Source organism: Nycticebus coucang, chromosome 2, assembly GCF_027406575.1.
Source record: "Nycticebus coucang isolate mNycCou1 chromosome 2, mNycCou1.pri, whole genome shotgun sequence".
Classification (NCBI taxonomy): Eukaryota; Metazoa; Chordata; class Mammalia; order Primates; family Lorisidae; genus Nycticebus; species Nycticebus coucang.
In genome coordinates, this window is record NC_069781.1 from 134831812 (window position 1) to 134856925 (window position 25114).

At 50.1% G+C, this 25114-nt stretch overlaps 1 protein-coding gene across 6 annotated transcripts in view; it reads right to left on the reverse strand.

Annotated features, from left to right (window-relative positions):
- The window catches only part of APBA2 (amyloid beta precursor protein binding family A member 2), a 289264-nt gene that overhangs the window by 14187 nt on the left and 249963 nt on the right, over positions 1-25114 (reverse strand). For 5 of the 6 annotated variants that reach the window (XM_053581965.1, XM_053581960.1, XM_053581964.1 and 2 more), the window contains 4 exons: positions 11919-12064; positions 10907-10942; positions 6766-6852; positions 2112-2297 (listed from right to left, as the gene is read on the reverse strand). In XM_053581965.1, the coding sequence (XP_053437940.1) occupies positions 2112-2297; positions 6766-6852; positions 10907-10942; positions 11919-12064 (455 nt within the window). The remainder of the gene's footprint in view (positions 1-2111; positions 2298-6765; positions 6853-10906; positions 10943-11918; positions 12065-25114) is intronic. The other variant, XM_053581966.1, reaches the window with a different exon arrangement.

The window sequence follows — 25114 nt, forward strand, 5'->3', positions numbered from 1 at the left end:
CTCCTTCTCCGTGGCTTACATCATCCCCCCACCTTCCTGGGGAGAAGCTGGAGGGAGGTGGGTCCTGTGGGCACAGTCCTGGAGCTGCTGGTGTCTTGCTGCCTATCATTTCCCCTCACCCCGCATCCTGGCTTCCTCCTACCAGGGCTGGGGCCAACTTGGTGGGCTGTCTCTGTGGCTGGTCGAGGCTGAGCTCCCAGCCCCTTCCGCTGCTGCCAGGCCAGCAGCCTTGCCCAGGCCCTTCCAGCAGGTGGAATGGAGGTGCAGTTGGCAGGTGCCGTGGGGGGCAGCTGCTGTGTCCAGCACCTCCACCCATGAGGCTGCATGCCCCACAGCTGAGCTCCATTACACAGGGGAGCTGAAACTTGAGTGGGCCCCTGACCTCCTCAAGGCCGCCTTCTACGCTCAACTGTGGACTCACCCCAGTGGCCCACCTGGATGGAGGCACTGCCAAATCCTCCTCTCTGGGGACCTGGTCAGAGACCCTCAGGCTCCATTGGGCAGGTCCTAGCCTCACTCTTCTAAGAACGACCTGTAGCCCCATCGCTGCCCTGCAACTTTGCTCCCAGCCTTGTCTCCCACTGGACTGAGAAAATCAAGGTCACGGTGTCCTTGATGTTGACTTTGACTCTGACCACATCCATCTGCAGGGCACCTGGGAGGCTTCTCCTTCCTTCTGGCCAGCTAGCCATCCACCCTCTGCCTGGGGGCTGCTCTGGGCCTTGAACCACCTGCCACCAGCACTCCCCCCAGGTTCTAAGACGTCCTCAGGCCTCTGTCACACACATGCCTGGCTGGGTTTCCTCCACGGGTCTGTGTATAATGTGGAAAGGATTATGTGTGTACACAATTTAAATGTCCTCTCTTATAAATTGGCTGTGGCATGAAAGTATTTCAAGTTAACTTCAGCTTAGGAAGATGCTGACTGCCCCCACTCACAGGTTTGAACCCTGTCTTCAAACTCAGTTTCTACGCCACATTTCATGAGCATGAAAATTCCCTCCTGCTCCGGTCTCTGGAACACCCTCAAGTGTGTATGTGAACAAGAATGCACCGTCCAGCTGTCCACGGAGGGTAGATCATTTAAAAACATTCTATGCTGGCTCAGCGCCTGTAGCTCAGTGAGTAGAGCGCCGGCCAAATACACCCAGACTGGCAGGTTTGAACCCGGCCTGGGCCGGCTAAACAACAATGACAACTGCAACCAAAAAGTAGCCGGGCGTTGTGGCGGGCGCCTGTAGACCCAGCTCCTTGGGAGGCTGAGGCAAAAGAATCACTTAAGCCAAAGAGTTTGAAGTTGCTGTGAGCTGTGATGCCACAGCACTCTACCGAGGGTGACATAGTGAGACTCTGTCTCAAAAAGAAAAAACATTCTATGCTGGCAACAGCAATGAGAGTGGGGCAGCGACAGCCTCCCCTCCCAAGGAAGCTCAGCTGAGGGGTCAGTCCCTCTTCCGAGCTACCCTCTCAGTGTCAGCCGCTCCTCCCTCAGCCCCTTTATCCCTCTAGGCTCAAAAAAGTGCTCTTTCCCTGCTGGAGGAAGGAGTCCAAGGGTTTGTCTGCACTCTCTTAGCCAGTCTTTGGCAGTCTACGCTTCAGAATTACTTTTTAACTTACTATAAAGTGAAACACCACCTTTGAAGGCAGGGTGGTGCTGTGGGTGCAGACAAGCCTCTTTCTGAAACCATGGCATTTGCAGTGTGGGTTTTAGTAACAGAAAAATTATACAAATTTTAACTTTACTTTAAGGGGAAGAATGTTTTGTAAAAGGATTTCTTCAAGTGAATAGCTCCCCTGGTATATTTAATGAAGGCTCGATTTATAAATAGCTCAAGAGGAATCTATTTCATGAAGTAAAATAAAAGGTGTTCACTATCTTTGCAAACTCAAAGAGGGTGAGAAGAATCACTGATTCCATTGAAAAAGCCAAAAATGGGGGCAGCACCTGTGGCGCAGAGGAGTAGGGCGCCAGTCCCATATACCGGAGGTGGTGGGTTCAAACCCCCAGTTCTGCCAAAAACCGCATTAAAAAAAAAAAAAAAGAATAAAAATCTGGTACAAAGGATTTCCACCCAAGGGCGCCCTGCTGGACACGCCCTGGGTCTACTCACGTCCTCGGACTCGAACACGTGGCAGATCATCTTGTACTGCTTCTTCCCCTCCTGAGCCCCGGGAGTGGTTTCGATGCAGTCCTGAGAGGCCGAGCGGGGCATGCGGCGTCTGGCCATCAGCACCACGATGTTCCCGATGTCGGCAATGTAGGAGATGGTGCGCAAGGCGTGGTCCATCATGGTCTCCTGTCGGGAGAGGGGACATCACAGGTGACAAGCCACGGAAAACCACCAGGAGCGTTTTGGACCCGTCACTTGGGGCACGCTACTGACGTGAGGGGTCAGAACATTCTTTATTAGGGAGGGTGTCAGGAGCATCCTCGGCCGCTGCCCAGGAGACGCCAGTAGCATCTCTCCCTTGCCAAGTGTGAAAACCAGAAATAAATCCAGCTGTTGCCCAATGTCCCCCAGGGGGACAGGCAGAGTCACCCTGGGTGAGAACCATGGCTCTAGTTAGCAGGGCGTTTGAGGGTGGTGATTCATGATCAAAGTGACTCTGCCTTCACTTTAAGCCCCAGCTCCCGAAAGGGGACTCTGCCAGCATGTGGAGAGGCCAGATGCCGGGGTGGGCACCCCCTTCCTATTGGAGGAAGAGCAGGGAGCTTGCGTGTGGTGAAGCCTGGCCCCTTCCCGATAACAGGCCATCTGTGGCTCTGGAGAAGGGTCCCTCCTCTCCCAGGCCCCACAGAGGCCTGGCCCAGGCTTCCTGGCAGGCAGAGGAGAAAGCATCCAAACCAACATTTTCCACAGGTTCTTCCCAGGGAGTCCACGCAACCTGGCCAGGGTCACAGGCACCATAGGGGCAGCACTCCTGGCTGGACTCTGTCCCCTCAGCGCCTGGTAGGCCTGTTGCTCTTGATGGCTTTGGTCTTCTGACAGGAATCTCCACGGAGCATCCTGCCCACAAGCCCCAGCCAAGAAGGCTGGACACAATGCTCTGAAAAACTAATCAGTTGGTCTTTTCTGCCTTGGTATTCCTTTCACAAAAGAAAACTGGGTGTTTCTGCAACCTTCAGAGCCCTTTTCTTCCTCACAGAACGCCGTTTCTGCAGCAGATAATGCTTCCTATTTGTCTCTGGGGCTGATGTATTTTCCAGCCAAGGCCATGAGGGTGCTTTACAACCAGGGAGTTATAAGAGTCACCTTCCAGGGAGGGACACTGGACAGGGAGGCATCAGGGATAGCTTTTCGGCATCTCCTGCTTTCTGGTCAGAAACACCTCCGTCCACTTCTAGGTGTCAGCAGCATCCGTCCCCCTCGCTCTCAGCTCCCAGTTCAGGTCAACGGTAGAGCTGTCCCCCTCGCAGACACAGGCTGCCTGCCACCATCGCCGCCATCCCTGCTCCTACCCTGACTGGCCACTTCAGCCTCTGTAGTCTCTCTCACCTGCTACCCCCTCTCCAGCCCCTCTGCCAGCTTTTAATTTTTCAGTCAAACCAATTTCCTGTCACAACACCTCTTCCAGCTCATCCTAAACCCCAAGTTCACAAACTACTGATCATTGCCATGGTCAGGAAGCCTCAACAGTTCATCAGGGCACCCAGCCACGGCTCTCTGAGGAGTCTTCCTGACCCACCTGCCAGCACTGGCTACTTGCTCTCCTTGCCATTCCCTGTCCAACAGCCTCCCATGGTGCCCTGAGGCCCACATGGGGCCTGGTCTGTAGACAGCACCACCCCACCCTCCCCTGCCACCCTGATTGACCCCCCATCTTAGTGGCCACCCTCTGTCTATGGTCAGTGCCAGGGTCCAGGTAGTTCAGATGAGGAAGCTCCTACCTCTCTCCTTTTTTTTTGAGACAGAGTCTATGTCGCCCTCAGTAGAGTGCCCTGGCATCACAGCTCTCAGCCACCTCAAACTCTTGGGCTTAGGCGATTCTCTTGCCTCAGCCTCCCGAGTAGCTGGGACTACAGGTGCCCACCACAACGCCCGGCTAATTTTTGGTTGCAGTTATCATTGTTGTTCAGTTGGCCTGGGCCAGGTTCAAACCCACCAGTCTGAGTGTATGTGGCCAGAGCCCTACCCACTGAGCTATGGGCACCGCCCAGGATCCCAGCTCTCAATCACGGCTGCCACTGTGTTCCCGGGTGCACAGGTAGCCAGGGGTGTCCCATCCAACCCCCCTCCCCCCCAGATGGTGGGCTCCTCGGGATCAAGGCATATCTGCTTCTTCCACCAGCCCCAACCTCCAGTGACACAGCTGGGGTTCTGGCTCGAAATGTGGTAGAAACACAGAGGCAACTCTACCAGGTCTCTCTCCTTACAGTGCCTGTAAACGCCAGTGTTCTTTTCCCTGCCTCGCCTGCTGTCTCTCTCCACCATGGCTGGAGGTCTCACAGGCAGTGGGACTTTGTCACCACCCCAACTCCAGGACAGAGCCCACTGACCCTAGTTCCCCTTCGGTCCTGGGACCAGGCCCCACTGAGCAGGGGGGTGGACACAGGAGGGAGGAAGACACCGTGTCAGGAACACACCTGCCCAGTGGCTATGGCTGGCACACCTCAGTGGAGGCACCAGACCACTGTGGCTGGCAGCTGCCCCTCTGTTACGGAAAGAGGAATCCTCTGGAGAAATTAATGCCCCAGAAGACTCTCGTTTCTCCACAACCTGCAGCCTGCTGAAGCCACAGGCCCATGAACTATGCCACCTCATATCCAAACTCTTAGTAGCCAATCTCCAGGAAAGCCTGAGCAGAGTATGAAAAATGTGAGGTTGCCAGTTGTGAGGCTCCAGAACATTCCATCTACAGAGACCTAGGAGGCCATGGGCTTCTCCAGCAGTGACAGGAAGGATCTCCCACCCGTCCTTCAGGCCAAACCTGTGAAGTTGGTCCCCTGGAACAGTGGGAGGGCCAAGAGAAGGGGCAGGCAGAGGAAGATAACAGGAAAAGAGCCCCACATCCTCGAAGGACCACAGAGTGTCTGTCCTGAGTGGGAATGGGAGGATACTCTTAACGTCCATGGGCTGTAGCACACTGGTGCGTGGCCTGCAGTCCCAGACTCCAGACAGGGCCTGAGGACTGACATTTAGAAAGCCAGGCTGTAGGAAAAACATAGTCATCCAAAGAGGTACCAGGGATAGTCAAACTGGCAGCACGGCCCTGCTCTGGACAGGCCTGCTGCCCTCGCCTTGGAAGTGGAGGACTCCAGGCACCAACCCCAGGGGCAGTTGCAGCTCACACACGAGCCATGATGCTCCCGGCCAGTGGAATAGGAAGTCTGTCCTTATAAGTGCCTGTCTTGAAACATAGGCACAAGGAAACTGAGAACCTGCCTTTGTCCCCTCCCATGAACCGACTCCCCTGACCCTAGTTACAGTTTTAATTTGGAGGCCCTGTTCAGAATCCGAAGACCCAGAAAGGTGAAGGGAAGGAAGAGAGAAGGTAAGAGCCCCAGGCTTTCTTACCTAGACCAGATCCAGCAGAGGAGCCCACATGAAAGAGTAACTGAGGGTTCAGAGACACCCAGAACTTCTCTAACACTACACAGCTCATAAGGAGGGAGCCCAACGTCAATTCTCACACCCATTCTCCTCCTCACTACCCCCGCCCTGGTCCACGGCACCCTCCATGAGCATTGGCAAGCAGAGTCAGGCTGGCAGGCCTGGCTGCAGTCCCAGGAAAGGCCCACTTGCCAGGCCAGCCCTTTGCCGATGTCTGAATGAGGATTTTAGGAGGGTTCCCGCCACCCCGACTAATGGGTGAGGTTCACTCCGCCTAAACTGCTTGTGCAAACAACATGGTCTAGACTGGAAACCTCCTTTCTTTCTGGGAGTCTGGCATTCTGGTATGGTCAGGCAGAGGACAACTGTGACCAGCCATGTGACCAGCCCCAGGAAGGACCTTGGACACTGAGTCCCCATGAGCTTCCCTGACAGACAACACTCTGCCGTGGCTGAGGGCCTCCGTTGTGTCCTGTGAGACTCTTCGGGGAGAGGACTCTGGTTTCCCCAGCCCTCTGCCCAAGGACTTTCCCTGGGCTGATTCTGCTCTCCAGCCTTCTCCAGTGAGAAATATTAGCCGTGAGCACACTGAGGACTGTGAGACTTCTCACAGGTGACCAAGCCTGGGGCAGCCTGGGGACCCCCGACACATATGGGGTGACAGGGAATGGGGGAATCTCATGCATTCTGCCCATGAAAGATGAGGAAACAAAGCCCGTCTGTGAAGTGTCACAAGCCTGACCCTGACTCTGACCCCTGACCTAAGACGTGTGCCTCTGAGTTTTCACCAAGTACAAAGCTCGAAGGGGGTTGGGGTTGGGGCAGAAGAGGTGGCAGGGCACAAAGACTACTGCCTGGACACAGCACTGTGTCCAGCACTAGTGCCTGGCAGGCAGCGTAGCCCTGGGCATGGGAGAGGGTCGCAGCATGAGCCACATACTAGGCTGTGTCTCCTCCTTCCCCAGTTAGGGCCCCCAGGGCTGGGAGGTCAGGAGAGGGGCTCAGGACTCCCAGCTGACCTTCCTGCCCACTGAGCCCTGGAGGGGATGCCAGCACCTGCTGTACTCCCGATGCAGCCCCAGGATGTGGGCTCTGTGTGTGTGTGTGTGTGTGTGTGTCACAGAGAGCAAGTGAGGAAAGCATACTTGCTGGGGACCCAGGGTCCACCCTGCGTGCCAAGGCGAGGCACAGACTGCGGAGTTCACACACTCACCTGTGTGTCTGCATTTAGAACCTTGATCCTCTGGGTGGAGATGAAGAGGTCCACTTCCGTCAGGGTCTGGGCCTCTCCCTCAGAATTCTAAGAAAGGACAGCGGACACTGCTACAGATCAAAAAATGTACTTGGGACAGGCATTTCTCAAAAGAGGACAGACAAATGGAAAAATGCTCAACATCATGAATCTCAAGAGAAATGCAAATCAACAGCAAGATGAGACGTCACCTCACACCTGTTAAGATGGCCACACTCAAAAAGACATGTGCTGGAGGGTGTGGGGGAAAGGGAACCCTGGTGAAATGTGCATTCGTGCAACGTCCCTGGAAAACCACATGGAGGACCTCAAAACCCTGAGAGTAGAGCCACCATCTGATAGGGCGATCTTACTACGGGCAGTGGGTCCAGAAGAAGAAATGAGTGTGACAAACACACCTTCACTCCCATGTTCATGCGGCACCACACAACGGCTGAGAGACGGACTCAACCTACACGTCCACCCCCAGATGAAGGGGTAAAGAAAATGTGGTACATTTGCACAATGCAGTTATTATTCAGCCTTTAAGAAGACAGAAGAAAAAAATCCCATCGTTCTCAACAAGGTGAGCAAGCCTAGAGGACGTTATGTTAATGTGAAATAAGCCAAGTGCACAAGGACAAATACTATATAATCTTGTGCATATGTGGAATTTAAAAGAAGTTGACCTCACAGAAGTGGAGTGGACGAGTGGCTACCAGGGGCTGCGTTTACAGGGAGTGCATTGCTGGGGAGATGGGGGTCAAAGACGCAAGACCCTAGTTAGCCTGGAGGAGTAAGTTCAAGAATCCATTGTACATCGTGGTGACCATCCTTAATAATATATCCTGTTCTTGAAAAACACTATGAGAGCTAATGTAAAGGGTTCTGAGTACAAAAATGATGGCTTTGTGCGGGAGTGCTTATGTTAATAAGCAACATTTAGTCATTCCGCAATGTATATATACTTTAAAATATGATGTTGTACACTGTAAATACATACAATTTTATCTGTCAATATAAAAAAAAAAACTCAAAGGAAGGCCTGGCTTCTTGGCTTTTTTGGAGGGCAGGGGGACAGAGTCTCATTTTGTCACTCTGGCTGGCTAGAGTGCTGTGGAGTCATCACAGCTCACAGCAACTTCAAATTCCTGGGCTCAAGGGATCCTCCTGCCTCAGCCTCCCGAGTAGCACGGACTACAGGCACCTACCACAACCCTGGCTAGTTTTTCTATTTTTAGTAGAGATGGGGGTCTCTCTCTTGCTCAGGCTGGTCTCAAACTCCTGAGCTCAGGCAATCCACCCACCTTGCCCTTCCAGAATGCTAGGATTACAGGAGTGAGCCACTGTCCACGGTGTGGAAATTTTTTAATTACCCCAAGTCCATACAGATGGAAATGCTACTCTAGAATGGAGCAGCTGTCAGTAATCTACAAGCACTCCACCGCTCGCGTCCCACAGCCCAGTGTGGTCTCTCCAGGGAGCTTGCAGAAGGCCCAGGAGAGGAGGGAGTACAGGAGGAGGAGGAGTTGGATGCCTGGGCCTCACGCTACAGCCCCTCTGTCAGAAGCAAGCAGGGATGTCCTGGCTAACCTGTGTCCAGTTCAGCGAAGCCATATGGCTGCATTTCCTGGATTTGGGATTCCAAGTATCCCCGGGAAATGGGGAAGGACATTTTCAAAGAAGTGGGATTAAAATGTCAGCCTGTCCTGATTTATGCAACCATGATCACATCAACCCACCTCCCACAACGTTGGCCCTGGCCTTCCAAAAAACCCTATGGAGATTCAGCCCAGGACTGGCTTGGGTGCTGCCCTCCCAGCAACACGGAGAAGCCAGGAGAAGATGCCACACAAATGACCCCGATTTGTCGCCCTGAAGAAAGCTCAGAAGGTTTTGTGAACTGTCTTGGAAGCCGTGTGAATGACTTTGGGTTGAACCCAAACCAGGACAACCTTTAATTGGTTTTCCCATTTGGGAGGATCCTAATTGTCAATGAAATATAAGTCCTTCCGGTTTGCCTACTGAGGTGACTAATTCTTTGTGGTCACTGGGAAGCCCAGGGTGGTATATCTTCCATTTCAAAGTAGCAGAAACTGTAATTTAATTACTCACTAGAAAATGTGAAACAGAAAATCTCCCTGCTGACAATTTCCTCAAGTATTCTGCATGGCAGAGAGGCCCCAATCATACCCATAAATTTGTATTTTAGCTCAGCTGGCGAGGGAAAAGATATTTTGGGCTTTCAATCTCACCACAGGGTGGTACCACTTTTAACAGAATCTAAAACAATCCAGCTAAAAATGTCTGCAGGACTGGGGAGGAATTTTTTCCCCCATTTTTATAAAACAAGTTATATTCAACATCAATGTGCTTTTAAAGTTATATTCTGGGATTGCAGCTCAAATCTCTCTTGCTAAAAGTAGGTCAAACTGGAATTAAGTTAGGAAAGTTATAGGTGGGGCTTTGGTGTGACTGGCAGTTGTGGAGGGAATTTGAGCAGTTTAATAAATTTGATCCTAGAGGAGGGGCAGCCTGGAGCTGGCCAGGTTCAAGGGGTAGGTAAACCATGGAGCCAAAACCTGGTCAACGTCAGGGAAAGGGAATGTCACCCATCATAACCCTTGGTGGTGATAGAAGGTATCAATAGTACAGGTTTTACATAGGACAACGGAGGTGAGGATCAGAGCTGGGACCAGGGTGGCTGTGGGCACAGGCAGCTCTCTGGCAACACCAGGTTTGCCCAGAACTCTGGGCCCCAGGGTTGCCTGTCCTCACTGGCTTCCCTGGCTGTGGGCAGACCAGAAAAGGCACAGTCAACCACAGTGCTGAGAATCTCACCTCCCGGAAAAGAACATCCCTCAATCACATGTCATCTGCTGGCCTCCTGGCTGGTTGCTGAGGCCTTTGCAAGCTGTATCTGCCTGCGCCCAACCCTTCCAGAGACAGATGGTGACTCTGTAGGATCTCTGCCCTGCAGACCCAAGAGGCAGGCTGTGGTCCATGAGGACTGCCTGCTCCAGCTGGACTGAGAAGCTGCAGATTAGAGCCGTCTTCTCCCCGTGGGAGAAGTGCACCCAACTGCAGGTCTGCATGGCCAGACCCATCCTTCTCCCCGGGGAGGCTCCCAGAGCAGCATCTGCCTGGGCGGAGGAAGATGGGTGAGTTCCTTCCTCTCCTGAGGCTGAAGGGGAACCAAAGGAGATGCCTTGGTCACAAGCGACCAAAGTTTCACTGCAGAGGGAAGGGAGCCCCCAGATGGGGGTCCTGTGGCCACAGTGCCAGAAAATGCTGTTACTTCAAGGTGGGCAGGGAGGACTTGAAGTTTAAATGGAAGGGAACAGTGGGCAACAAGCCAGTCCCCAGTCTCCACGGGCTGTCCCACACCTTTCAACATGGGAGCATTTTGACATTATCTATATGAGAACAGTTAGAAAACCTCCAGCATTTACTGAAACGACCAGGTTAACAAACAAATGAAACTGCCAAACCGCCAACTCAATTTTTTAGAGTCTGCCCATGCTTCAAAACTATTTTCAATAGAGAAAGCGCTTCATGGGCAGACAGAGCTCCTGGTCGTGCTGACTTAGTAAATTAAATTTAAGGCGACTTTAACTACCCTGTTTCCCCGAAAATAAGACAGTGTCTTATTTTAAGGTGTGCTCCCAAAGATGCGCTAGGTCTTATTTTCAGGGGACGTCTTATCTTTCCTGTAAGTAGGTCTTATTTTCGGAGGATGTCTTATTTTCGGGGAAACAGGGTATCAGAGCAATATAACTAATAGTGCTCAGGAGGCCCAGGCCCTGGGTCCACCACACTGCATTTAAAAATGTCCACATACAACAAGGAGCTTCATCAGTCACACTTCAGCACACAGAGCTGCTAGAAAAGAAGGGGAAAGAAGAGAGCTATCATGTTCTTCTCTAAGTGGGTGGCTAAAAAAATGAACTGTCTGTGGTTTCATTCATCAAAGTCTGACATTTCCCCCTGCAGGGAGGAGAAGCCTAGCTCTGCAGCAGCAGCAGCAGCGTCTGGGTTCCCAGGGGAAGCCCCCACCTCCAACCCCCAAGACACAGAAACACAAGCAGACACCACTGTCCCAGGGCCACAGCGTCCTACACACCGCTTTCTTCTTGATCTTAGCAGCCTTTTGCATCCTCTGAGCAGCATGGAAGAGAAAAGGAAAGACAAGTTGGCACAGAGAGAAGGAAGGCGTGTCAGGGCTGTGAGGCTCTTGAGGTCCACGTCCCCGTACATAGGCTGAGTGCCCAGTAGAGCACCAGGAGTCCTCTGCAGTGACAGCCAGATAGCCATTGCCCCCACACTGACCAAAAGAAGCCCACAGAGGTGCCCCTCGACTGCTAGAAATGATTGTCACCTGCTCTGTGTGCAAAGGGCACCTCTAAGGACAGAAGAGGGGCTCAGCCCATGGGAGAAGGGGCCGAGCTCTGGCCAGCACAGGGGTGGATGCTGGCAGCAAGTCCCCCAGCTGCTTCACTTTCTCTTGATCATGGATGGCCTCCTGGTGACACTGCCTAGGTTAAACAAGGCCTGCGCATAGTGAGGCCAGGGGAGTGGCCACCCCCATCTCTCATCCCCAGGGATGGCTGGGTCTGTGGACCTGTCTTGCCCATTTTAGCTCACTGCATCCCCACCCTCCCGGCCTGGCCTCACCTCCCCCTCAATGACAGACCACCCAGAATGCACCCGGAGCTTCAAGTATGTCAGAGTTTTCCTTGAGGTCATGAATTTAAATAAAACATGATGTTTTCCCCCTTTCTGAAAGCAGTTTGGCGCTAAAATATATATATACTGTCAAACTGGGATTTAAGACTCCGTATTTGAGACTGTCTTATGACTAGGATGCATTAGAAGAGTTATCTTTGAGGGATTCCGTGGACCCTTCCTCATTAAGGAGCCAGCTACCTGTGTGCCCACAGCCCAGCACTCCCCAGGCCTAGGCACAAGCCTCCCTTGGCCTCGCTGGGGGCCTTCGCTGCACTGGCACCTTACCCATTCCTGCTCTGTGCACAGGGCTGAGCCGGCTGGACACAGCATGCTGGTGCTGCACTGCGCCCCCTCTTCCAGTGCCCCGCACTGAGGGCCATCCTCACCGGACTCAGCAGCACCCCTACCTTGACCCGGCTGACGGCCTCCTGGGCTTGCATCATCCTGATGTTTTTGGAAGGGTTCCGTTCTGAGAGCAGCTGGGTGGAACCCAAGTAGTTGGCAGCAAAGATGATCCCATCGATGAGGTCTTCTGGTTCACAGGGCCCTGGAACTGAAGGGGCCCAGAGTTAGCGTCCGGAAAGGAGAAATGCCCTGAACAAAGGGCCGGTGTGTCCAGCCACAGAGCAAGAGATGGGCGTTCCCTTACTACTGTGGGGGGCTGGTGCAAGGAACTTACAACATCAATACTCAGGCCAGAAATCTCTGCACTCACAGTGTTGGGAGGACAATGCTGGGATTCCTGGTGACTGTCACTCAAGGAAGTTCTGCTCCTCCAAGGTGACAGGCACATGGCTGCAAACCCAGAAGAGGCCACTTTTCAACCATGACAGTACTTTCCGTGCCTTCCCCAGGCCCCGCAGAACTCACAATGGTGCTCTAAAATGGTGCCCTCTGCTTCTGCCCTGTGGGACTCCTGCTCGCCTGCAGCCTCCCAGGACACCTGCCTAGTTCCTCCCACCCATGCCCCTCGGGCCCAGATGAGATGATACAAAGCTCATTGCCTCTTCTGCTTCTGGACCACAGTAGCCCAAGAGAACCTTCCCCAGCCATGAGAGAACGTTCTGTCTCTGCAGTGGCCAGCGTGGGGGCCACCAGCCACGTGCGGCTTCCAGCTCTCCATCTCTGGCTCCTATAACTGAAGAAATGAATTTTTTTCTTTGATGTGATTTTAATTAACTGCAGTAGAAAGAGCCACATGTCAGCAGCCAGTGGCTCCTGGACTGGACAGTGCACCTCTAGGAAGGGCTTGGTAAATCTTCACTGCACAGGGCCGGGGGTGTGGTCTCTGCTGCAACTACTCACTTTGTACTTGAGGCACAAACAGAAATGAGCAAGTGTGGCTGTCCCAGTGGAACATTACGTACAGAATTGAGTGGCTGGGGTTGGGAGTGGGGGGTATTGGTCTCAGGGCTTCAGTTAGCTGACTGCTCAGCTAGGCACCAGCCACCGTTGCTGCCTTCTTCCCCCTGCCACTGCCCACCTCACAGCCAGAGCCCTTCTTTCTGGGGTCCTTGGTCCTGGCTCCCAGGCATCTCTTCTGCCCCCACCGGCCCCACTTGACCCATTCTGGCAGCAGGCTGCCAGCTGTCCTGCACTTCCCCCAGTCCCTGCCACCAGTAGTCTCGGCTGGACCTTTCCCAGCCCCTAGCAAGCTGACCCCTGGCCTTGCCTCTGACCATGAACTTGCCCACTGGATGCTATGGTCCACCACCTCAACTCCCTTGTCTCTTCCACCTGACACTCTCAACTCCCTTGTCTCTTCCACCCCCCATGTTTGGCAAAATTCCCATCTGTTTTCTTTGGACCTGTGGCTAGAAAAAGCTGCCCAAGAGGTCACATTGGTGCCCTGGTAAGTTCATAGTAAATTCCTGGCCCCAAATGCCCTCCAGACTCCTTGGCAACTCTCACGTGTCTCTGGGTCTGGGACACTGTTTTAATGTCTCTCCATTTCCTCACACTTCCAGGGACCCCTCCAGACTGGACAGGAGCTTCGTCCTCTGTGCCCCAGCATGATCATACACATTCTTCCTGATTCTATGGGCAGCAGTGGGGCCCCTCCTGGGATCTGAGGATCACCTGTGTTCCCACTCTCTCCCCCTATAGGACCATTCTGTCTACCCCAGTGCAGGTACCTGAGTCCTATCAACCAAGTCCTCACACTGCTTTTAAATACCCTCCAAGGATACTTAAAGGGAGGCAGGAAGGCTCTCTGGTGATCTGGAAGCTATGGAGTCTCCGTTTTTCCCCCAGCCCTGCTCAGCCAGGCTTTGCGTCCCTGGGCAAGGCACCTAAGTTTTGTTTTTTATTAAGGGCCTCAATTTCCTAACCGGAAAAATGATAGGAGGTGCTGGCAGGGGAAGTGCCCAGGGACACCGCTCCTTACAATGCCCTGTTCCCTAAAGGTGAGAAAGCCTGCCTGACCTCTGCAGGGCAGCATTGTCCAGGGTCAAGTCTGGCACCCCTTTCCTGCTCAGATGCCTTGGTCCTCACTCTGCAGCCGACCAAGGCTGATGTACCAGTGGTGAGGGACTTGGGGGCAGCCGCATGGGAAGAACCCCAGCCTGCCTGTCCCTTAGAGGATGCACCTGGTTCTGTCACCAGCTGGGGAGGAGCAGAGGCCACTCCCAACAGAGGGAACAAGAGCTGCCAATCACAGTGTAGCCAACACGCTGGCTTCTTTGGACTCAAGTTTGCCTGCCCTCCTTGCTGGACATGCCCCTATCCTCACTCTGGCATTCTGGCTGAGGGGCTTGGAAGGCCCGCCAGAACAAGTAGGCCTATTGTTACCACCTCAGGCCACCATCCCCTCTGTAGTGAGCGGCACCCCATATAAAGCCCAAGTAACTGATGGGGCTCCATGCAGTGACTCTGTTGACCAGTAGATGGCGCCATGTTGCTCTGCAGGACAGTGTGGATACTCCAGGTTGCCTGGGGCTCCTCTCCCTTCAGGTCCTCCCCCCACCTTAGAGCCTCACCAGAGCCCAGGCCTTGTCCTGGGCAAGTGCCTTCATGGCACCCCATGTGCCCTAGACCCTACGGAAGGGTGGTATGTAGCCTTCCTACCTTCTGAGACCACTGCCTTCTAGCCCTTCCCTTGCCAGCTCCCAAGGTGACCTTGGTCAGCTCACCAGACCTTTCTGAGGTTCACATTCCCATCTCAATTCATTTTCTTGGGTCAATGAGCCTCACTAGACCTGGGAACACTGTGGGGGCACAGATCCCTGTATGTGAAGGGTGCCCATCCTGGGCAGCAGGGGCCACTACTGGCAACCATGGACACCTGTGCCTAGGACGAGTCTGGTGAAGGATGCAAGGTCTCTGCTGAAACTCTCCATCTGCCACAGGGTCCTCTGCACACCTGCCTTGCTCTTTCATCTAACAGGAAATAGCAAATGCCACAGCGTCTCCAGATTCTGCCTCCCATTCCTCTGGCAGCGCTGGGGAAGCAGAGCCCAGAGCGTGTCGGGTGGGGGCGGGGAGTGCAGAGTCATTTCAGACTCACAGGCACAGCTTTCAACCCCCACCACAAAGTGCAAAACCCAAATCAAACAGCCTCATTTTAGCATGAAAGTATCTGGCCTTAACCATTTTGGAATAAATCGTTTAGCTCTTGCACTATCCTAAACTAAGACCACCAGAGGGAGACAGATGACCAAAGAATGAAAAGACAGGCTTCAAGGCACTCCCGTCCCCCCAGAGAGTGACGCCTCCTTCTGACGACACGGATGTTGCTCACATAAGCATATGCATGTATCTGCATAGCTTCTTCCCTGCTGGAAGAAGCTCTCCTTAGGAAAACCCTCTGCCTTCCAGCCTCTCAGCTGTCTGAACAGGAAGGGGTCTCACAGAGCCATGCCTGGGAACCCTGCTCTTGACTCCACCACTGTCCGGGAAAATCCTCCTGAACCTGGGTGGTAGACAGAGACTGCCCATGAGTGGGCCTTGCTGGCTCCAAGACCAGTGTCTGCCTCTCCCCTGGCTGTTTCTGAGGGGCAGCTGGGAGGCGGCAGGGCACAGCAGAAACAGAAGTGTAGGTGAGCACCGGCAAGGCCCACTGCTCTCTGCAAAGGCCAGAGGTCTGGTGAGCAGCCCCACACCTGACACCCCAGTCCTCTGTGCAACAAGGGCACAGTCCCACTCCATCCTCAGGCACGCTAGGAAGCAGACCTCATGGTCTGGATTTTACAAATAAAGACCCTCCAAGTGAGGTCAAATGATTTTGCCTGTGTTTACCACCATGGATTCAGCCCTTCTGAGCCCACTGTATGAGGCCCCTTGTTAGGACAGAAAACACGGAGCTCACAGGCTACACAGTGAGATGATGGTGGTACCAAGTCACTAAATAAATGCATCAGGAGGGCCCATGTGAGCCCAGCAAAGAAGAGCACAAGGAAGAAGCAACCGCAGGGCCGGCGCTGGAGAGGAATCTGGGGGCGGCAGCCATTTGAGCTGAAGCCTGAGGGGTGAGAAGGAATCAACTAGCGACAACAGGAAGAAGGGGAGAGCTTTCCAGGCTAAGGCAAGAACAGGTGCAAAGGCCCTGGGGTGGCAGACAGAGTGGCACTGTAAAAGAACTGAAGGATGCCTACATTTCCCTGGCACAGGGGTGGGTCAGCTGGTGAAACAAGCTGGGGCTCTAGAGAGTGGAGCCAGATGTGAGGACCCTGGGGCCACACCAAGGGCTGTCAATCCTGGGTATCGACCAGGTCAGCGGCCTGATCAGTCTGCCTGTATAAATTAACTGGCTGCAGAGAGGCAAATGGTAGAAAGGAAGAAGGGAAAACAGCTCCACGAAACAGAAGAAGGAGAAAGAAAGAAGCTCAGAAAGGGAGGTGTGTCCATCTGTGCACGAGCTGGCAGGGGCCTGGTGGATGGAGCATAGTGACCAGGAAGCCGGTCATGGCCTTAGAGCCATTTCAGACAAGGCCAGTGCAGGAGCATCAGGGTGCCAGCGTGTAGGGGCGGTGCAGACGATGAGGCAGCCATTCTCAAATTCTGGTTGTGAAGGAGGAGAGGAAAATGAAGTGTTGGCTGTGGACAGTTGCAGAAGGCAGGACGGGACAGACGGAGGAGAGAGCAGAAGACACAGGAGAGAAAACATGTCGGATCTTGAGAGGTTCCGAAGTGCGGAGGGGGATCTGCCTCAGCTAGGGTGAGGGGCCACAGCTCCAGTGGGCCAGGACAGGGAGGCAGTGAGGCCACCAGCCAGGCAAGCCACCCAGCTCAGCAGGACAGCTGCTCCTAGAGGAGCCAAGAGGGATGCACATCAGAGGTGTGGCCTTCAGGCCCTACCCTCACCCCACACCGCCATCCTGGAGCCAGACTTTCACCATCAGCATGGTGGCCTGCGCCTCTGGGAAGCCGTCCCTGAAGGTGATCCTGTAAGGTTCACGTGTGGGACACTGATCAGGGAGAGGTGCACCTGGGCCTGCAGCACAGGTTGGGATGTCACCGAATGCATGGATTTGGGAGTTCCACAGTGCTGAACCCTAGACACCCAACCGAGCAAGATGAAGTCACTGGCTACAAGGAGCGGATATGCCAGAGCAGAGTCGGGAGGCGGGGGGCAGGCAGAGCCATGCCCAGTACAGGGCATAGGTCTGTCCAGAGCAGAGTCAGGAGGCGGGGGCCAGGCAAAGCCATGCCCAGTACAGGGCATAGGTCTGTCCAGAGCAGAGTCAGGAGGCGGGGGCCAGGCAAAGCCATGCCCAGTACAGGGCATAGGTCTGTCCAGAGCGGAGCCTTTAAGCATTGTATCTAGAGAAAGGCTTCCCAGAAAATGCATAATGAATCAAAAAACTGGCAAAAATGGGAAATGACACGTGCATAGGCTGTCCGCTGCAGCACTACTATAACAGTAAAAAGCTGGAAGCCACCCAGAGTTCCTGGACAGGAGGCCTCAATCCCCACAGTGGGGTTCCACAGAACAGTCTCTGTGTACTGCCGAGCACAGCACACAACTTTGACATCAGGATTCAGCATTTAGTAAAAAAAAAAAAAAAAAAAGTAAGATACAGAAAATCGTGTCTAATTCACTACCATTTCTTTAACAAAAAGAAAGCTATGCTTAGAATAAGAATAGACAAAATGCTAAAAATGGTATCCTACAATGGGAGAGAAGAAATTGGGGGAGAGGTATAGAGGGCAAAAAACTAGACCCCTTTGCTAGACACCTGTGTTAGATATTTGGCTTCGGAACCATGTAAGTAGTTTATATAATTATAAAACAAAGTTAAATGAAAAAGCAAATTCCTAAGAATTAAAAGGGAAACAAAGGAATCCAAATGTACATCCAGTTGTGTTCTATTTTAAAACACAGTGCATTCCCTGTGGGCTGTCCCCTAAGACAAAGTGAATGCAAATAGATTGTGAGCTGTGTCCGTCCTTGATGGGCTGCTAGCATTGTTATTCTGAGACTGTTGTATGATAACCAGATAAAACAAACGAATAATTATGTTGGTGCCCTGGAGAACAGGGACAGAAAAGTATGGAAAGAAGAAAGTGCAAATCTAAGAATTATATAGTCCTAAGGAAGTATCAGTGCAAATCATGGTGTATCCATACAACATACAGCATGTTGGTTATTGTTTGCTGCATAACAAATTACTCCAAAATTTAGCGGTTTAAAACAATGTTGGCAGCAAAGGGAGTTATCTCGGAGCCCCTGCAGGCTGGGAATCGGTGTGCGGCTTCAGTGTGGCCTCTCACAGGGCCACTGCAGCCATCTGACAGCCCAAATTGGGAGGCTCCACTTCCAAGGTCGCTCGTGAGGCTGCTGGCCAAGGGACATCTGTCTTGTGCCACATGTGCCTCTGGATAGGGCAGCTCGCAGCCACATCGCAGTAGCTTGGTTCCCTCAGAGAGAACAAAACCAGGAGGGAACAAGGAAGGGCGAGCCAGACAGAAGCCACCTGCCTTCTTGTTTCCTAATCTTGGAAATCATATCCCATCATTAGATGTAAGCCCATGTCTACCCCCACAGACAGGGGAAGGGATGACCCACGGCCAGGATTACCAGGTGTGGGGGCCCTTTAGAGGCAGCTTCCTACTTACACATGTTTACTATCTCTGATCTAAGCTACAGCAGTGAACACCCACAGAGCCCAGATTATGGTCTCTAAATATTATTTCACAGGACTCCTTAAAGAAACAACGAACTGGTTCCAGTCTTGGAGCAAGAAATATTTAAAATGACCCTAAAATATCTAGTCATACCAGAAAGCAAAGAAGCTTTCAAAGACTCCTGGAGTCACAGTAACAGGCCTCAAAATCCAATCTAAAGAGGTTCCATTGGCCACAGAAAGGACAATTTAAGCATCAATAAACATGATAAAGACTCACCAAAACACACCTTCTATGTTTCAACCCAGGAGTTCATAATAATGGCACAGAAAACCTCACTGGTTGTCTGTAGAGGTTGTTAGGGAAATTCATTCATTTTAAAATTTTTAAACAAAGAGAAAAGACTTAAGCATTTAAACTGCCTTTCTTATATGAACTATACTCCGAGCAGCCAAATACCTGACGAGGGAAAGTGTCTATGCATGGAAGAATTCCAGCGAATGAATGAAGAAGAAATGATATAATTTGAACATCAGCTTTTTGCAACCTCTAATATAAGTTAATGGATCTAGACAATAATCATTAGTGGCTGCTTACAGAACCCAAAGAGAGATGACCAGGTACCAGACATCTTCTAATAAGAGCACGTTAAGACTTACGAAGTTTTTGTCCAAAGTATCTGATGTGTATCCAAAAAGAAATCACCATTTCATAGGAACAGAGAATAGAGGAACCCTGTGAAGATGCAATCAGAAAAACTCAGACTGCAGGAAAGTCTGTAGGGACAAGCAGCACAGATTCTTCCATGCAAATGTCAACAACAACCACCAAAAAAAACTGTAAGAAAGAAAAAAGAAAGATGGATGGACAAACTATAAAATAAGAGGAAAAAGGGAATTATGAAATACATCAACTGATGTCAATGGATGGACCTTATTTGGATCCCCATTCAAAAAACACACCGTGAATTGGGAAAACATAAACACTAACTGGGTATTTAAGGATGTGAAGAGGTGGATCAGGCGCAGTGGCTCGCACCTGAAATCCCAGCACTCTGGGATGCTGACGTGGATTGCTTGAGCTCAGGAGTTTGAGACCAGCCTGATCAAGAGTAAGACCCCATCTTTACAAAAAAATAGAAAAATTAGCCGGGAGTGGTAGGTAGCACACACCTGTGGTCCCAGCTACTTGGGAGGCTTGAGCCCAGAAGTCTGAGTTTGCTGTGAGCTGGGCAGACACCACAGCACTCTAGCCTGGGCAACAGAGTGAGACACTGTCTCCAAAAATTATAAATAAATAAAAATAAAGGAATGATTACTCATGTTATTTTAGTTATAACAATAGAATTGGAATTCTTTAAAAGTAGAAGTCTATATTTTAGAAATACGTATTTGAAATATTTAAAGAGCATATGAAGTGATCTGTTTTAGAATAATCTGGGAAAAGGTGAGGCTATAGATTAAACATCTCTAGTCATGAGTGGGTGAATACTAAAGCTGGTGACGGGTGTAGAATTCTCTCTGCTTCTGTATAAGTTTGAAAGTTTTACCATAATAGAGTTAAAAACAGATCTTTCAAAGGGGTGAATTTCTAATGAGACATATTCTACTATTTTATAAAATTGTTACAATCCAATTAGACAAGAAAGAATAAGAGAAAGCAGCATTCTTATTTGCAAATGCTATGATTGTGTGTCAGGAATAACCCAAGAAGACAACGAAAGTAAAAATCTGTTTCTAAAAGAGAATTCATTAAGACAATGATTTCAAATGTAATACATAAAAAATCAATAGCTTTCGGGCAGCGCCTATGCTCAGTGGATAGGGCGCTGGTCCCCTATAGCGAGGGTGGCAGGTTCAAACCCAGCCCCGGCCAAATTGCAACAAAAAAAATATCCTGGTGTTGTGGCGGGCGCCTGTAGTCCCAGCTACTCGGGAGGCTGAGGCAAAAGAATCGCTTAAGCCCAGGAGTTGGAGGTTGCTGTGAGCTGTGTGATGCCACGGCACTCTACCCAGGGTGATGGGAGTGAGATTCTGTCTCAAATAAAAAAAAAAAATCAATAGCTTTCTTTGTACATACAAACAGAAACAAGAATGGAAACATAATAAAATGAAAGTTAACATTTACAAAAACAATAAAAGATAAAACTCCAAGGAATAGGCGAACAAGATACGTATTGGATTTTCATGAATAAACTTTATTGACAATAATAAACAAGCTTGACTAAATAAAAAGATAAATCCCTTTAAACTGGACAAATTCTATATTGTATATTCTAAAGTTGATACTTTTCCCATAATAGACAGATTTAATGCATACCAAACAAAAATGCCAATAAGAATTTTTTTTTTTTTGCAGTTTTTGGCCAGGGCTGGGTTTGAACCCGCCACCTCCAGCATATGGGGCCAGCGCTCTACTCCTCTGAGCCACAGGCGCTGCCCACCAATGAGAATTTTTAATGTGTAACTAGACAGGTGATTTTAAAGTTTCTATGGAAGAACAAGTGTGTGTAAAAATATCCAGGGAAAATCTGAAAGGGAATGATAGTGCCAAGGGCTGGAACTAGCCCTGCCTGCTGATAAAATGCACCATAAATCTCTAGTAGATGATCCTGTAACACTGTGGTCTTCAACATCCCCCACCTGACCCTGCCCCACCCCACACAGCACAAGGTAAACAGCAGGGGCGTGAGCAGCTGGGGAGCAAGGGAAGCTCCACCTGTTTATTGCTGCTCCCCATCCCTGGCTTCACCACATCACCCCTGAGCTCCACCTCTTGTCAGATCAGCTGTGTCCCCAGATTCCCTCAGGAGCATGAACCCTGCTGTGAACTGCACGTGGAGGGGTCTGGGCTGCAGCTCCTTTTGAAAATCCAATGTCTGATGATCTCAGGCGGAGATGAAATGTGTTTGAATCATCCTGAAATGATCCTCCCACTCCCAATCTGTGGACAAATTGTCTTCCAAGAAACCAGTCCCTGGTGCCAAAAAGGTTGGAGCCCATTGTTGTAAGAGTTCCAGAAACAGACCTACAGCTACTTGGCAATATAGTGCATGGTAAAGGTGGCATTGCAAATCAGTGAGGGAAAGATTCCATTGCTCCCTTTGGGAAAAATTGCCTAATGTAATTCTTCCTATATCCATACACCAGGATAAATTCCAAATAAATCAAATATTTAACAAATTTCAAAGAAAATCATAAAAGTTCTGGAAGAAAATTTTATTTAAAAAAAATTATCTGGCTGGGCATGGTGGCTCACGCCTGTAATCCTTGCACTCTGGGAGGCCACGGCGGGTGGACTGCCCTGAGCTCAGAGGTTCACAACCAGCCTGAGCCAGAGTGAGACCCCGTCTCTACCAAAAAAATGCTGGGCATTGTGGCAGGCACCTGTAGTCCCAGCTACTTGGGAGGCTGAGGCAAGAGAATTGCTTAAGCCCAAGAGTTGGAGGTTGCTGTGAGCTGTGATGTCACAGCACTCTACCGAGGGCCACAAAGTGAAACTCTGTCTCAATAAAAAAGAAAGTAAGAAATTTAAAAAAGAAGAAAAAATTAAAAAAAAAAATTAGGAGTGTCAGAGTCATGCTAACCAGAAACTCAGTAAGTTCAAAGGGGAAAGACTGGTACACTTGACTACACAAAATGTTCAGCAAAGTAAAAAATATACCAAAAAAGAAGAAAATTCAACGGTAAGCTGGAGAAAACTCTACAATATAAACCAAAGAGGTCATTTCCTTTATATGTTCAAGATTAATATAAATCATTAAGAATCACCAAAATTCCCAATTGCCCGGGGTCAGGGGGTAAGAGGAATGAGGAGATATCAGCCGAATGGTCCAAACTTTCAGTTACACATCACCTAAGTCCCAGTGGTCCATGAATAACATGATGATTATAGTTAATAAGACTACACTGCTCGCCTGACACCTGCTATGCCCGTGGATCAGGGGTCTCACCACACACACACACAAAGGGCAGTGACAGCTATGTTAATTAGCTTGCTTGTTAACAGTTACTGTTATTTTACTTTTCATTATTATTAATAATTGTGTGATGTGAAATAAGGCATAAGCCAGGCGGGACCAAAGGCTATCCTTCATGGATGCCCAGGAACACTTCCCTCCAGGGCAATTTCCCAGGTTTGCAGGCACAGTGGAAGGCCCCTCGCCTACCAAGAAGTGCTGGGTCCAGTATAATTCCCTCATCTACACACAGTCTATAATAAGAGTCATCTTTACCATATGACTTTACTATGTCACGTTGCCTAGGGACACAGCTGATGTGCCACCTTTCACGTCACCCAGAAAACAGGCTATGAAAGTTAACAGGTCAAATTCTCATCCTGAGAATTCACTAACGCTTGACCCAAAGAAAACCTTTCCTTTCTTAACATAAAGATACGCAGCTGGGTTGGGACTTTTGCCCTTCTGCCTTCTTCCTGACTCAGAATTTGTGGGGTCACTGTGTGAAGATGAGTCTGAGGTTCAGGCCCAGGGAAGCTAAAGTGCTAATCCTGACTTTACAAAGTCATTGAACCAACAGCCTCTCACCCTAGAATTCTTTACCTGAAACACACCTTCCTGTCAGCACAAGCTAACATTGGGGGCTATTTGGATGCCTGCACCCAGACGCATTCCCCCATTCATAAAGGTACTTAATCTGGAGATGGTTTTCCCACATCCACTATCTGGGACCATCCTCATGACTATCTCTTCCTGTTGCTAATGTTTCTGGCCCATGGAGGCTTTGCTGGACATACGTTCTCTAATATTAAGGGATATACTTTTATTTAATGTCTCTGTATTTTTGTAACAATCCAAGAGCTTCTCTTCGGTAGGATCAAGTCTAAATGAAGGCTGTCCACATTGGTTTGAGAGCTGGGCACAAGCAGTTTTAACTCGTCTGAATTGGCTAGCAGCGTCCAACCTTGTTTTGATTTGTTTTGGAACCTTCTGAGGTGGTACAGAGAATGGTGACCTCTGGAAGGCCGGGAGCTCCAGTAAGAGGGACCCTTGGTGTGGGCACTGTTTCCCCGTCCCTTGCTGCCACCTGCCCCCACAGATGTGAGATTGGTTCAGGAGCCAGGCGAGTTGACTGTCAAAATCATTCCCCAGACAGCTCAAGAGTTCTGTCCAGATGACACCATGATTCATTGAAAAGTGAGCTGCTCGGATCCATAAGACCCTATTTCACTGGAATAGTGTGACTGGCACATCCCCACCCTGGCTCTGACTACCCAGAAAAATGATGCAGAAATATGCTGTATGCAGTCCTGCCCAGAAGATGCTGCCTCCTATAAATTAGGAGCCTAACCAAACCCTACTTCAGGGCATGGGAGGTAGGGACAGCATCTTCTTGCCAGTCACTAGGTCCTGGGAAATTACAACTAGCCAGTTGGATGAAACCATCATAACCTGCTGTGATCTGATTATCAGTGTAAGCTAGTTTGAACCAGCTAAAAAAGCACAGCTGAAATCACATGTAAACTGTTGGCCAAAACTCATTTGGGCCTATCTGGATTGGTCAAAATGGAGTCAAGTCTCTTTGAATTGCATAATACTAGTTCTGATAGTTTTAAAACAGATGTTTAAAACAGATGTTCATCCAAGTTGAGCAACAGTAATCCAGTTACAATAGTCAAAATTGTTTAGAGGAGGTTAATCTATTTTGAACCAAGTTGGACCTGGGTTAGCCTCGTTAGAACTAGTCCCTTAAAGGAGAATTTGGAGGCTTCCGTTTTGAAGGCTACAATTCTTTATTAAAAAAGAGAAGAAGAGTGGGGAAAGGTTTAAAGTCATTTATTTCTGAAGACTAATTGAACTTATTCCTAAAAATATTTGTATGAATTACCAGCTTATTGAAATAATTAATAAAATTTGCATTGTTTATTGTAACACATTAGCTGGGGTAGAAATCATCCTCCTGGCAAAGAGAAAAACCCTAATCAAGATGCTCTTTACTCTGATGTTAGAGCACTAGAAGCAAAAGACAGGACTTCCTAAAGGGACCCCCCCCATGAGGTCACCTCCTGCACTGCAGATCACACAAAGTCAGCTCTGTCAACTGCCAAGCAGGTGTGCTTGACGCAGAAAAGAGTGATACAGAATAGATTGATCAGAGTTGTTCTTTATGGAATATTGAAATGCACCATTAACTTCCTCAAAGTAGACGGGAGGGTAAAGGGAACAAAACAATAGCATGAATTTGGACATCATTATCTCCACCCTGATCAAAACGGTAGCTATAATGAACTGCTGGTACAGATACATTTCAATCTATTACTCCAGTCATCATGTCATCTGTGATGCAATTAGCAAGGGTGCAATTAAATGAGGTGGTCTGCTGTTCCTTGTATCAAAGCAGGAACATCACCCGGACACCCCCTCCCTGCCCCACCAATGAACTAGGTCTTTGTAGCACTCAAAAAACAAAATGCCCAAGCACCTTGCTGGAAGGTGTGCTTTCTAAACAAGCTTTGCAGGAGAAAGTCAAAAGTAAAAGCATCATTTATTTTGACAAATGCAACTCTCCCTGAGAGATAA